Genomic DNA, 12,860 nt, shown 5'->3' with positions numbered 1-12,860 from the left:
TACACAAAAGAGGAAGGATGATAAAAGGCAAAAAGTCTGACATTAAAATTATCTCACCCGACATATATTTAAAAAACCTTATTAGACATGCGTACATATGGCCCATATAGTGCAAACTTTAGATGATAGATAACTACCCACTAAATATAATTATACCTAAATTAATTTTTTTAATAAAAAAATGACAATATTTTGATAATAAGAATTTCTGGTCTAACCTATTTTTTAGCCTATAATTTTCATCAATTTTAAAGCTTTTACAGAGACAGATTAACAGGTTTGTTCTTTTTTAAGTTTTCTTGTAGATAAACTCTAACCAAATACTTCAACAATTATGATTAAAAATATGCATCCCTAATATTATGACTGCATAAAGATAGTTTGTCACAAACGTTAGTGAGAGTAAGCCCGGAAAGAGAGAGCCCCCACGGAATAAGATTGCATCAAGCTTTTTTTTTTGGGGGGGGGGGGGGGGGGGGGACAGAAGGTTTTATAAACATGATACTAGAGTTCCACAAATTTGTCATGGAATTCTCATGGTAATCCCATGCTTCAACTTTCAGCCGCTCTGAAAAGAGTGAGCAAAGAAAGGAACAGGTTGATGATGTCGATGTACAGAGCAACAGCAGCCCAAATATATTGATCATAGGAGTAGCGTTTTATCAAGTTATCAGTATCATAGATGATGTATCCACAGAAGATAATCGCAGCCAGTCCTCCATAGATCATGACTGAGATCCTCCCCAATGGAAACAGGATCTGAGGAAGTAAGGCAGAAGAATCAATATCTTTAAACTGGAAAACCCAAAACAAACTTCTGACGACACTCAGGGAATTAAGCTTTTTTGTGAAATGGAAAATGCTCTAGTTACCTGGATGAGGGCAAATACGATCAAGATCATCACTGCAGCAAACAGGAAAGGCCCAAGGAAGCTGAAGTCATGGCCTCTCCTCGCCGCCCAAAAGGTGTACAAAGTGAGACTCACGACGACCACCGCCGTAAGGATAACAGACTCAAGAATAACCTTTCCTGTTGTGCCAATTAAAGATCCTTAGTTTTTCGAGATTATGGGCAGTACCAGCCAGGTTGCAAATTCTTATGCTTGTATAAGAAAACAAGAAATTTTATACTAAATCAGATGTATAAGCGCTTTTTCTTGATTAGTCCACAAATTGTAGTCTGGTGTTTATGATTCTTTTCTATCAAAACTCCAGCGTCAACGGTCACAAGAATAAAACATTGTGCCAAAGATGCCATGAAAGAAACATTTATACTACTACTACTCACACAAAGTAAAATGGAAAACCTTGTGTAGCTCCAGTTATAAACAGATTGGTTATAACTGTGTCTGATTTAAGAATATTCCATTCTTTCAGATCATAGATCAGTTTCTGATGCAATATGTTGACCATGTCCTTGTAATCTCTCTTTTCATGAATTAAGGAACAGGGTTTTCCTTCCTCCTTTTCTCCCTAAAAGAAAAAAAAAGGAAAAAAATGCCCATAATCCACTATTTCACATAGCATTTAAGACCTAAATACAAACAAAAAGAACATCTTTCAAGACCCTGAAAGCAGGATAATCTCTAGTTTCTTCCAAAATTTTGATCCTTATGTTACAGCTATAAACTAAAGAGGAATAGCTCATAGATTATGCCCTCACTTGTCCCATAGAACTATCAACTTTCACATTGGGTCATTTTTCTCCTAAACAAGTATAAATGCTCATGTTACTTGCCTCTGTCAATATCCAAAAATAAAAATGAAGTCCTTTTAATGTCTCTGAACAAGGGCTTTATACTGACTCGTTAGGACTAATAAGATAAGGTAACATCCTTCTAGTTCCATTGCAACAGTTAGTATTATCTACCAACCATGCTTTGAGTTAAAGAATGGCATCTGGTAAGACTATTGTTGTTGAAAACATATAATAAACAAAAGAATTAGTTCCTTCTCGTTAACTTTTCTAAAGGAAAGGAAACAATAAAAAAGAATCTTACCGCTTGTGAAGGCGCACGTCAATCCTACTACAAAGCTAAGAGACACTGTAAAAACTCCAAGGAGTAGATAATTCACCGGGTGCGTCTGATAGTAGTAATACAGAGGGCACAATACTGGGAAAAAAAATAAGATAGATTGGACATTTAGATACTTAAAGAAATCTAAAATTTTAGAAGAAAAGAAACCAACACTCATGGGAAAAAAAGTTAAAAAGAAACGTAAAAATATCATTCGAAGTCAGGATATCAAGAATTAAAGAATATCACGCTGATTGCATAAGAGATTCTGTAAAATTACATTGGATTTTTTGTTTGTTTGAGGAAAATGACAATTTTAAAAAAAGAGAACTTAAATTCTTGAAAGTTAAGCCCTTAAAGTTTCATTTTTTAAGACAATATAGCAAGTATAGCACATTGATAACACAAGAAATTCCGAAAAATCATAAATTTACAAGAAAAGAAGCCAAAATTCAAGAAAGAATGGGAAAATTGGATTTTTATGAGCAAATGAGATTCTTTTAAAAGGGAGAGTACAAAAAAAAAAACCCTAAAAAAGAACTTCGAAGTCATCAACCCAAGATAAGCTAGATATCCTCCTACGGGTTTCCAACAGAAAGTTTCAAGAAAAATCTAAAAATCCATAAAATTCTCCAAACTTCAAGAAATTAAGGAAAGAAGAAAAGGAAAAGAAGGGGAGTACCGATGAACGGGAGAATAATAAGAAAGATATAGAGGCCGAGGCCGGCTCCGGAGGAGACAAAGAAGTGGGAGATGGGGCGAACAGAGACGACGACGGCGGCGACTGCGACGGTGAGCAGCATCTGGACGGTCAGGATGGCGTAGATCTTCCGGATGAACGCCCACCGGAGCTCCGGGCTCTCCAGCATCGTCGGGTACAGTGCCTGGGGACCGGATTCCACGTCCCTGTCCTTCCAATATGGCGGGTGGTTCCACATCCCTCCCCTCCGGCGATCACCGAACTCTCCACACACCAAGAGAACCCGAGAAGAACGCAGCAAGAGCTAGGGTTTGCAATTGGAACTAGGGTTTCTCTCTTCGTTCGTTCGTTGCGGAGGCTTAGGGTTAGGCATTGGGTTTTATCGTGGAGAGGGAGGGAATAAGGTTGGAGGAGAAGGAAAGGAGCGAGAGGAGTGGCGAAGGTTCGAGACGAACCCAGGCAAGCCGCTGGTGCGAAGTGGACACGTGGTGACTTGAAGGGAGGGACACGTGGAATTATACGAGTTTCTAGCGGCGTCTTCAGGGATTCTTTGCGAGTCTGCTGTTCTTGACGGAGCAGCGAACAGTGTTCCACGTGGAGTGTCCAGCTGCCAGGCTTGCACTAATTTTGTGGGACCCAGTGGCGGTAGAGAAATTCTTGGACTTCAGCTATCGACGCTGGTTTGAGGTCATTTTAGTCAAATTCAAAGATCATTTTTTAAAAATTTTAGTTTTAGGAGGGACAGGGGAAAAAAAAAGGAAAAAGAAAAAAAAAAAAAACGGGCGGAGGGAAAGCTCGATGTTGAATGAAGAGGCGACTGAACGGCACGGAAAGAGAAGAGAGGGAGAGCGAGGATGAGCGATAATGCAACAGGGATGAAAGATTGCTTGATGTCAAGTGGATCGGCAGCCAACAAAGCCCGGAGAGCCGGCAAGGCCAGGTGGAAGAAGAGAGGTCTGGAGGGGAGGAATATAATGGTGCACCTAGTTGCCTACTAAAGTTAAGTATAAAAAAAATAATTTACTTTGGATAAAGTCTAATTATTATTTAGTGTCATTATTTGATGATAACATGTATTATTTGCGGTATCAATTTTCACAATTATAGATAACAATTTAAGGAATTTTTTTTTTCTCAGTCAATAATTATTTTTGGAATGGAAGAAAGAATAATACTTAGGATGCGCTGCTTTGTCTATCAGGGGCCCGAACTCTTGGGTGGTGGCCGCTGGTGGTTGTCAAATCTTGGATACCTCGGTTCCTGGAGTAGAGTTGCGGATGGCTTGGGCAGGTTTGTGTCATGCGCAGCGAGTGCTTCAGGCTAACTCGATCATACTGGAGAGCGACTCTGCTACTGTGATCGGCTGGGTCCAAAGGGGCCTGTGCGGCGGCGGAGAAGGACACCCCCTTCTTCGAGACATTTGGGCGATGGTTGGAGATGGTGTGGCCTTTTAGGCTCAGCATATATATCGAGAAGCCAATGGGGCGGCAGACTGGGTAACTGCATATGTGACAAGCCACTCAAGAGGCACCCTATAGGTCGGGGAGAGGGAGTTACATAGGGCACTTCGAGATATGTTGTTTATTGATTTTCTTAGGTGTATCCGTACTCGTAATATATGAAATACCTATTTTCAGCAAAAAAAATACATTATTGAAATGAGGGATATTGCAACGCAGTCAAATGTTATTAAGATTTTCACATCTGATGCATTTTTAGTCCACTTAATTCTCATTTTTCTTCTATCTGAGTATGATATCTTTAAGGTCTCCTATAATATACACAATAAAGACAATTAATGAATTATTGACCAAATGTGTGCAAGAGGTGGAGAGGTTGAGAGGGAGGAAGATACAGAATGTAAACTTTGCTCCACATCAAGTTAGTAGAAGAGCATGTAAAGGAAAAGATTCATTCAAAACAAAAAGAAAGAAAGCATTAGTTGTGGCATCAAGTGTAGCCATTAATAAAGTTATCAAATATTTCTTCTATAGAAAAAAGGGGGCACCAAAGAAAAGAATTTTTTTACATGTATAGCCCTCAAAATATACAAAATTATATGAATACCCTCATAAAATTTCTATTTGCACGTATTCCCTCATAAAAACTTATTTTGTATGTATACCCATCTTTTCTTTCTTTTTTATATATGTACCCATACCACCTAATGTCATTAAAAAATAAATGATTTTAATTTAAAATGACTGAAATACCCTTATAGGTAGATGAGCAAAAAGAAAACTTTCTAAGGATATACATGCAAATAACATTACCAAAATGATCACCTCATATTCCAACTTGACCGAATCATGATCTTAAAAAAAAAATTTGATAATGTGGCCCAATCTTTTTTTGACTTGTCGATCCAATTGAATCATAAAAGACTTAACAAGTTTCAGCCGGATTTTGATCTTTTTTTTAATAATTTTTTTGAATGTACACTCTTCTAAATATGAGAAACTGCATGAATACCCTCGTAAAGTTGCTATTTGTGTATATACCCTTATAATTTTTTTTGCATATTTATGCATAAGGATATTTTAGTCATTTTAGTTTTAAGCTGTTTATTTTTTAACGAAGTTAAATGGTATGGATACATATGCAAAAAAGAAAAAGAAGGATATGCATGCAAATATAATTTTATGAGGGTATTCATGCAATTTCATATATTTAGGAGGGTATACATGTAAAAAACTCCAAAAAATACATAAAGTATAAAAAATGGTTACAAAAGAAAAGCACCCTTTACTATGTATGTTTCGAATCCAATTTAGTAAGTGTTCCAAGTTTCACTTGGGGGGTTAACTTTAGTGATTCGTGCACATTGCTAACAACTTGCAGGGCTTCCTATCTAGAAGGCCTCTGATGGAAAGTAAATGATCTATTATCGTTGATAATCAAGCATGTTCATATATTAAAGTTGTTGGATACTACAGGATAGTTTTGGATTCTAAATTTGTCTTAGATTTTGATAGGATCTTTAATATTTTTCTTTTTTCAGAAATTTAGTTTATGTTCCTACTTTGAACAAAGTTGGCTTTTATATTTCTTTTGTAAATTCTAGATTTAATTTAATAACAGATTTTATAGTTGTTGATTATGACATGCTATATGATGGTCTTTACTAGAGTTGGGCATTGGGCCGGGCCGCCCACGGCCCGGCACGAAGCGGGCCGTGCCTGGCACGGCCCATTTAAGGGGGCCGTGCTGGGTCACGGGTTTCTGGCCCGCGGGCCGAGCCCGGCACGGCCCGTTTCGGGCCTGGGCCGGCACGGCCCGCTCTTGGCCCGCGGGCCAAGCACGGCACGGCCCATAAGGGCCTGGGCCAGGCTGGCCCGCGGGCCTGGCCCGGTCCGAGCCTGGGCCGGGCCTGGTCCGGTAAAAATTAATGCTTCATAAATTTTTTTAATAAATTAATAAATATTGAAAACTAAGGATTTATTAATATAAAGCCACCTTAATGGTGGGGGTTTGGCATAGACCCCTACCAGTTTATTAATTTAAATCAAAATGGTACATGAAGGGAGGTTTGGACCTTGGTCTGACCTCCAGAATACAATAAGAAAGGGCCGAGGTTTGGACCTTGGTCTGACCTCCAGAATACAATAAAAATGTACAATTATAAAAAATTAAGAAATCTTACTAATCATCAGTGATTCAGTGAATCAGTATTCACTCTTCAGTAGTGTTTGTATCATCATCATCAGAGGATGTTGTATTATGTCCACCTTTATCTTGAAGTCTTACCTCAGCATCCAACCAATCTTTGAAGTAGAGAAGCATCTCCACCGTTTCGCCCGTCATCCTACTTCTCTTTTCGTCAAGAACACGCCGACCTGCACTAAAAGCGGATTCCGATGCTACCGTGGACATCGGCACAGCTAAAATATCGCGTGCAATTGCAGACATAACAGGATATTGATTTTTAACACTCTTCCACCAAGATAATACATCTAGATTCTCTATTTGATTTTCATCATATGCAGACTGAAGATCATTTCGTAAATAAAATTTTAGTTCACTACTTAAAGATGAAGAAGATGAAGATAAACTTGAAGCATGTGTGTGTTTTCTCTGTACAATGAATGAAAAAATAGATGACGAACGAGAACTACTAGAAGAAGAAATAGAGGTTTGTACGGAAAATCTAGATCCACGAATTTTTTCATCATATATAGCATAAATATCATAAAGAAGTTGTTTTACCTCATTTTTAGCAGGTTCAGGATCTTTAATCATATTTTCACAGTATGCATCAAGTAAAATTAGCACGCCATTCAATTTAACTCTAGGATCAAATACAGCAGCTAAGTTATGCATAGGACATATCTTGTCCCAATACTCATTCCATTTAGATTCCATTAGGTCAATAATAGGCATTAAAACATCATCATATCTATATTCTGCAAATTTTTGACTAATTATATATGCTTGTTGTAAAAATGAACATGAAGTTGGATAATAAATACCAGAAAGAACATTGGTAGCATTATAAAAACTAAGCAAAAAATCTTCCAAAATTTTTCCTTTATTCCAATCAGTTTCAGTCAATGTAAAGCCTAATCCACGATCATTAATATATGCACTTAATAAGTTTTTATATGGGTATGCATCATGTATCATGCTATATGTTGAGTTCCAACGAGTAATTACATCAAGTTTAAATTTTTTAAAACGTTTACCATGATTTATACATAGTTTCTTAAATTCTTGAAGTCTTGATCTTGAAGCATGAATAAAAGAAACTGCATTTCTAATTTTTGAAATCACATCTTGAATCATGCCCATGCCAGCTTGAACAGAAAGATTTAAGATATGACATGCACATCTAATATGCAATAAATTTCCATCTAACATGGGATGCAATGAGTCTTTTAATAATGCAACAGCAGAATTATTATTAGATACATTATCAAACGTAATAGACATAATTTTATCATTAATATTTTATGAACATGCAGTTTGATAAATGACATTTGAAATTTGTTGCCCAGAATGTGAAAAATCAAAAGCACGAAAAGCAAGAATACGTTTATTTAATTGCCAATCATTATCAATATAATGAGCAGTAATGGCAATAAAACAATTACTACCTACAGATGCTGACCAAATATCAGAAGTTAATGAAATTTTTACATTTAAAGTCGAAAGTGTTTCAATTAAACTTTGTCTCATTGCTAAAAAGTTAGTCATAGCTACTCTTCTAAATATACGCCTACTAGTTCTTTTGTAAGCAGGTTGTAGGTTTAATTGAACATATTCTTCAAAATTAAAAGATTCACATAAACTAAAAGGTAATTCATCCTTAACTATCCATTTTACAAGTGCTTTTCTTTGATTTTCATGATTATATGCAAAATTACCTACAAGTAATCTTCCTTGTATATTAAGGGTACTTTGAGTTTGAGCATGAGAATCATGCATCCTATGACTCTCTTGATGTCTTTTTAAATGCCCTGTTCCCCCACTACTACTACAACTATAAAGTTTGGCACATTTTTTACATTTAGCTTTCCAGACTCCATCAACCATAACTCTATCAAATTCATTCCATACAGCACTAGTCCTCTTACGAGAAGAGGTTTGATCTTCACTCGGTTCACTAGTTCTAGAGGAACTAGGAACATGGGGTTGGGGATTAGTTTCTTCTCCCTCAGAAACAGGAGGAATGCCAAAATGACTTTCCTCAAAAGATGACATATCTAAATTGATGAATTCAAAAAATAAAAACTAACCACAAGGAGGAATTGAGTAGAGGGTCGGAGGGCAGAGGCAGAGCCGAGATTCTGAGCTTCCTCTTGTGCTCTCAACAGGAGTGACCTTCTCTTCTCAACAGGAACCTCCTCTTGTGTAGCACTTGAACGCTTGCTAAATGCAAACTAAAAATTAAATTGCTAGAAGAGCACTTTAGAAGAGAGAAATAATAGTAGTAGAGAAGGAGAGAATAGTTGGTTTGGTGTGGTGAGAATGAGGGAGGAAAGGGCTATTTATAGAAGCCCCAAAAAAATTTTTTCCCAAAATACCTCTCAATTTAGCCGTTTTAGGACTGTTGGGAGGGGTAATTTTGGAATTTTCCCAAAATAGCCGTTGGAAACGGCTATTTTTCTCCCCCCCTCTCCAGACGGGCCGTGCCAGGCACGGCCCGTTTAGACCTCGGGCCCGGTGGGCCTGGGCCGGGCCGGCCCGGCACGGCCCGATGCCCAACACTAGTCTTTACAAACTTTCTTTAGACCATTTTTTGAGCAGTCTTTCTTTGTAAACTCTTCTATTGGCAATGAAAGAGAAAGAATTAATGAAAGCTCCTCTATATTATGGCATCAGAGATTGGGCCATATCTTCGAAGAAAGGTCAAAAGGTTAGTAAAGGATGAGATCTTAGGATCATTGAACTTTACTGAATTTGTGATCTGTGTTGGCCCGAGAGTGACCACGCCGGTAGAGTCGAGGGAACCATCGGTGGTTGAAAGGGGAAGACGGGAGCCACCTCCTGCACAACGGCCGTGGACCTGCACAAAGCCTCATCGGTGTTCCCAGTGAGGGCCCTCCGACGATCAAGTTAGAGTGGGATCAATTTGTTTCAGCTGAAAAAATCTCCGAGAAGTTACTTAACCGAGCTATTTATAGTCTCGGTGGAGTGGCCCAGGTGGTAGAGGCACTGTCAGCCCTCATCATGAGGGGGGCGTGGCTCTAAACCGGATGGCGCGCAGCTTAGGCTGGTTGGTGGCATGCAGTACTACCCGTTCTTCAAAATGGTAAGGTGTTGACAGTCACGGCAGGGTATGGCTGGAGAGTCAAGATGCCGTCTGACTGCTGAAGGCCGGTTATGGAGACGTGACATGGTAGTATTGTGAAGTACAGCCACGCAGGTGGGCATGGGCCTGCACATGGGCACGATCTTTGGTGAGGCCGAGTTCGTTAAGTAGTTTCATCATGCGTTTGACGAGGTCGGCTTGGCGGGTGCTAGGAGTAGCTCGGTTTCCCGAGTTCCGAGGCGTGCTTGGTGGAGCGCCTCGAGCTCGGGGGTCGGGCTGTACTGCTGGGGTAGGCGCCCCGAGCTTGGTCGGGGCGGGTCGGCGAATGTCTGGAGGCACCCCGAGCTTGGTTGGGGGAGTCGGCAAATATCTAAAGCTGGTGGAGCTTTTGGTGGAGTCCCAAAGAAGAGTTGACCCTGGGCCGAAGCGAAGGTTCTACTGATTATCGTTGACGTTTACTGGTTCAAAATTGGGCGGCCTTTTAGTTGTGGGCTGGATGATCCATTTTTTCCCTTATCACGCATCTAAGAAAGGTGCAATATAGAGTGAAGGAACTTAAGAAATCTTTCACACTGATGTATACTGATCATTTTCCCCATGCTTAATAGGTGAAGAGTATTTTATTGCCTTCATTAATGACTATTCATGATTTATGTATCTACACCTTCTATTTGATAAAGCTGGTGTTTTTTAGGTAGTTAAGGCATTTAAAATAGAGGTAGAAAGACAATTAAAAAAAGGGATTAAAGTGGTTACATCGGACAGAGATGGCGAATACTATGGTAGACATATATAATAGGACAAAAGCCAGAACCATTAGTGAAATTTCTAATGGTACAGGGTATTGTACCATAATACACAATGTCAGGCACACCAGATCAAAATAGTATAGCTTAAAGAAGGAATCAAATGTTTGAAGAAATTATTTGGGGTATGATAAGTTACTCTACCTTATCTTATGGGGTAAGGCTACAAAGACAACTCCATATATCTTAATTAGGATCCCTAATAAGGCAGTTCAAAAGCCTCCTTATGAGCTATACACTAGTAGAAGACTTAGTTTGGGATATATGCATATATAGGGATGTCTAGATGAAGCCATGGTTTACAACCCACAAGAAATGACACTTGACCTTAGAACGACTAGTGGTTTTTCATTGGTTATCTAGAGGGGTCAAAATGGTATATATTCTATTGTCCTTCTCATACACTATAAATAGTAGAAACTAACAAAGGTTGATTTCTAAAGGACAATAGCTTAAGTGGGTGTGGAGAATCTTGAGATATTGTCTTTAAGAACATATAGGAAATAATCTCTACACCTGAAAAGCAAACTGATATGACGATTCCTATTGTCATTTCTCGAGATAACTTTCCGAAATGACCACCACTTCATCAAGATCCACCCCATGAGGTTCCTACTGTTGAAGAACAAACCGTCCAATTGCCACCGCAAGCGGATCAAGGGACAGTTCTTTGAAGATCTATTAGAATAAGAAAATCTACTATATCTCCAAATTATGTGGCATATCTAACTGATATGAGTGAAAAAAATGATGACTCGGAGACATTCTTACAAGCCATGAAAGATGAGAACTCCTTACAACGGTTGAATGCCATGAAAGAAGAGCTAAGCTCTATAGAAGACAACCATGTTTGGGATTTAGTTGACCTAAACTAGTAGGTTAGAAATGGATCTATAAGACAAAAAAGATCTATGATGGTAAGGTTGAACATTACAAAGCCAAACTTATGGTAAAGGGGTTCACTGAAGGCATTGACATTTTATATTGACTTATTCTCTAGTTTCATCAAATGACTCTTTTAGAATTGTCGTAGCCTTAGTAGCTTATTTGATTTGGAGCTACATCAGGTAGATGTGGGAACATCCTTCCTCAACAATGATCTAGATGAAGAGGTTTACATAGAACAATGCAAATGTTTTGTAATCAATGGATGCAGCAGGCATCAGATCAAAGGGGAATCAAACAGAGTATCGCTCTATCACATCGGGTGGATAGGTACGGATTAACAATTGAACATGGGGATCACAACAAAGATATGCCCTTCCCTGCCATCCCCACTCCTCCGAAAGCGGCCAAGTGCAGCGAAGAGTCAGGGTTGTAACTGAGGGGGGTTCGGGGGGGATGTGCCCCCTGATACAGAGGGTATGTTCGGTTACAGTATGTCCGGTCACAGAGGGGGTTCCGATATTGGATGCCATCTCTGGGGCAGGGATGGTATTCAATACCAGTTTGGTTGTGGATGGATCAAGGAATGAGAATGATTTCCCCTCCCCTAAGGGCCCCCCCCCCCCCCCCCCCCCTCCTTAGCTTATGGAACCCACACAAGCATAAATTTATGACCCCATACCTATATCGGTGGTGGAATTAGAGCTGGTTGACTACCCTCATCCATTAGGCTACCTATCGATTGAACCCTTTCTTGAAAGCATTGCAAAATTACCTATCTTTCGGACTCGTATCTTTGGCTAAGTTAGGAAGCTTGGTCGCCATTTTAAGACTTTAAGGGTCGGTTGGTATAACTTTTAAGAGTACATAATTTGCAGATTAAAGAAACAATTCTCATGTTCCTTCAGAAGAAATCAATCACTTTTATTCTATCCTTTGCTATTGGCCTATTCAGAGTAGGTTGTGTTCAGAGAAGTATAGGAACGATTTTTTAAGGTGTTTCAATGTCTTACTAACCATGATTTTCTTTTTGAGTTTTTGGGTGTCTAAGCATTGCTCTATAATTTCCAGCTATTACTTCTACCACAGTTTGAATAATAACTTTCTGTTTTAATGGAATGATTAAAACTAAGTTTGAAATAATTTCTGATAAAATTTGAGGTGAAAACTGCTGGCATACAATAGCTTTAACTAGGAAGAAGAGCAACCCAAACTGAAAGTCATTGGAACCGAGAAGAAGAAATGCCGAAATGGATAAAAATCCAAAGGTGGATGAGCAAATAGCTTTGGAAGATTCTTTGGTTCCTCCATGAAGCGAGGGGAGAGGAAGGAAAGATCCGGAGGCATCTACTACCATCTAAAAGGCGTCGGATTGTATTTGTTGAGTGGAAGACACGCCGGGGACCGCACTCAGTAAAACTTCCAAGGAGAAACTTCTAGGAAGATTTTTTGAAGTGAAAGTTGAGTATTGCTTTAAGACTTCTTTCCGTCATTCCGCAAGTTTCTCAAGTTGCTGCATACTTTATGAATTGCGTGAGTCATGGCTACATTGCGAACACCATCTCTGGACAATGAAGTACAAGGCTGGCTTTGAGATTTATATCAAACATGATATTCATAAATTTGCAATGAGTTCATGCAAAGTGTTTCTATGCCAATGATGAATCCCAAATGAAGTTCTACTATGCATCAACCCGCAT

General features: G+C 39.0%; 1 protein-coding gene across 1 annotated transcript; it reads right to left on the bottom strand.

The window, feature by feature from the left end:
* Positions 1–332: 332 nt before the first annotated feature.
* Positions 333–3,128, bottom strand: LOC103695967 (protein LIFEGUARD 2-like). Its single transcript, XM_008777427.6, has 4 exons — positions 2,701–3,128; positions 2,001–2,114; positions 873–1,030; positions 333–759 (listed from the first exon to the last, which is right to left on the bottom strand). The coding sequence occupies exons 1-4, from the start codon at positions 2,954–2,956 to the stop codon at positions 553–555; spliced, it is 735 nt and encodes a 244-aa protein (XP_008775649.1). The 5' UTR covers positions 2,957–3,128; the 3' UTR covers positions 333–552.
* Between the last annotated feature and the right edge of the window lie 9,732 nt (positions 3,129–12,860).

This window comes from Phoenix dactylifera, chromosome 18 (assembly GCF_051530095.1).
Source record: "Phoenix dactylifera cultivar Ajwa chromosome 18, Ajwa_hap1_PhDact_Kaust_v1.1, whole genome shotgun sequence".
NCBI classification, from domain to species: Eukaryota; Viridiplantae; Streptophyta; class Magnoliopsida; order Arecales; family Arecaceae; genus Phoenix; species Phoenix dactylifera.
This window is presented reverse-complemented; position numbering and strand designations above follow the sequence as displayed.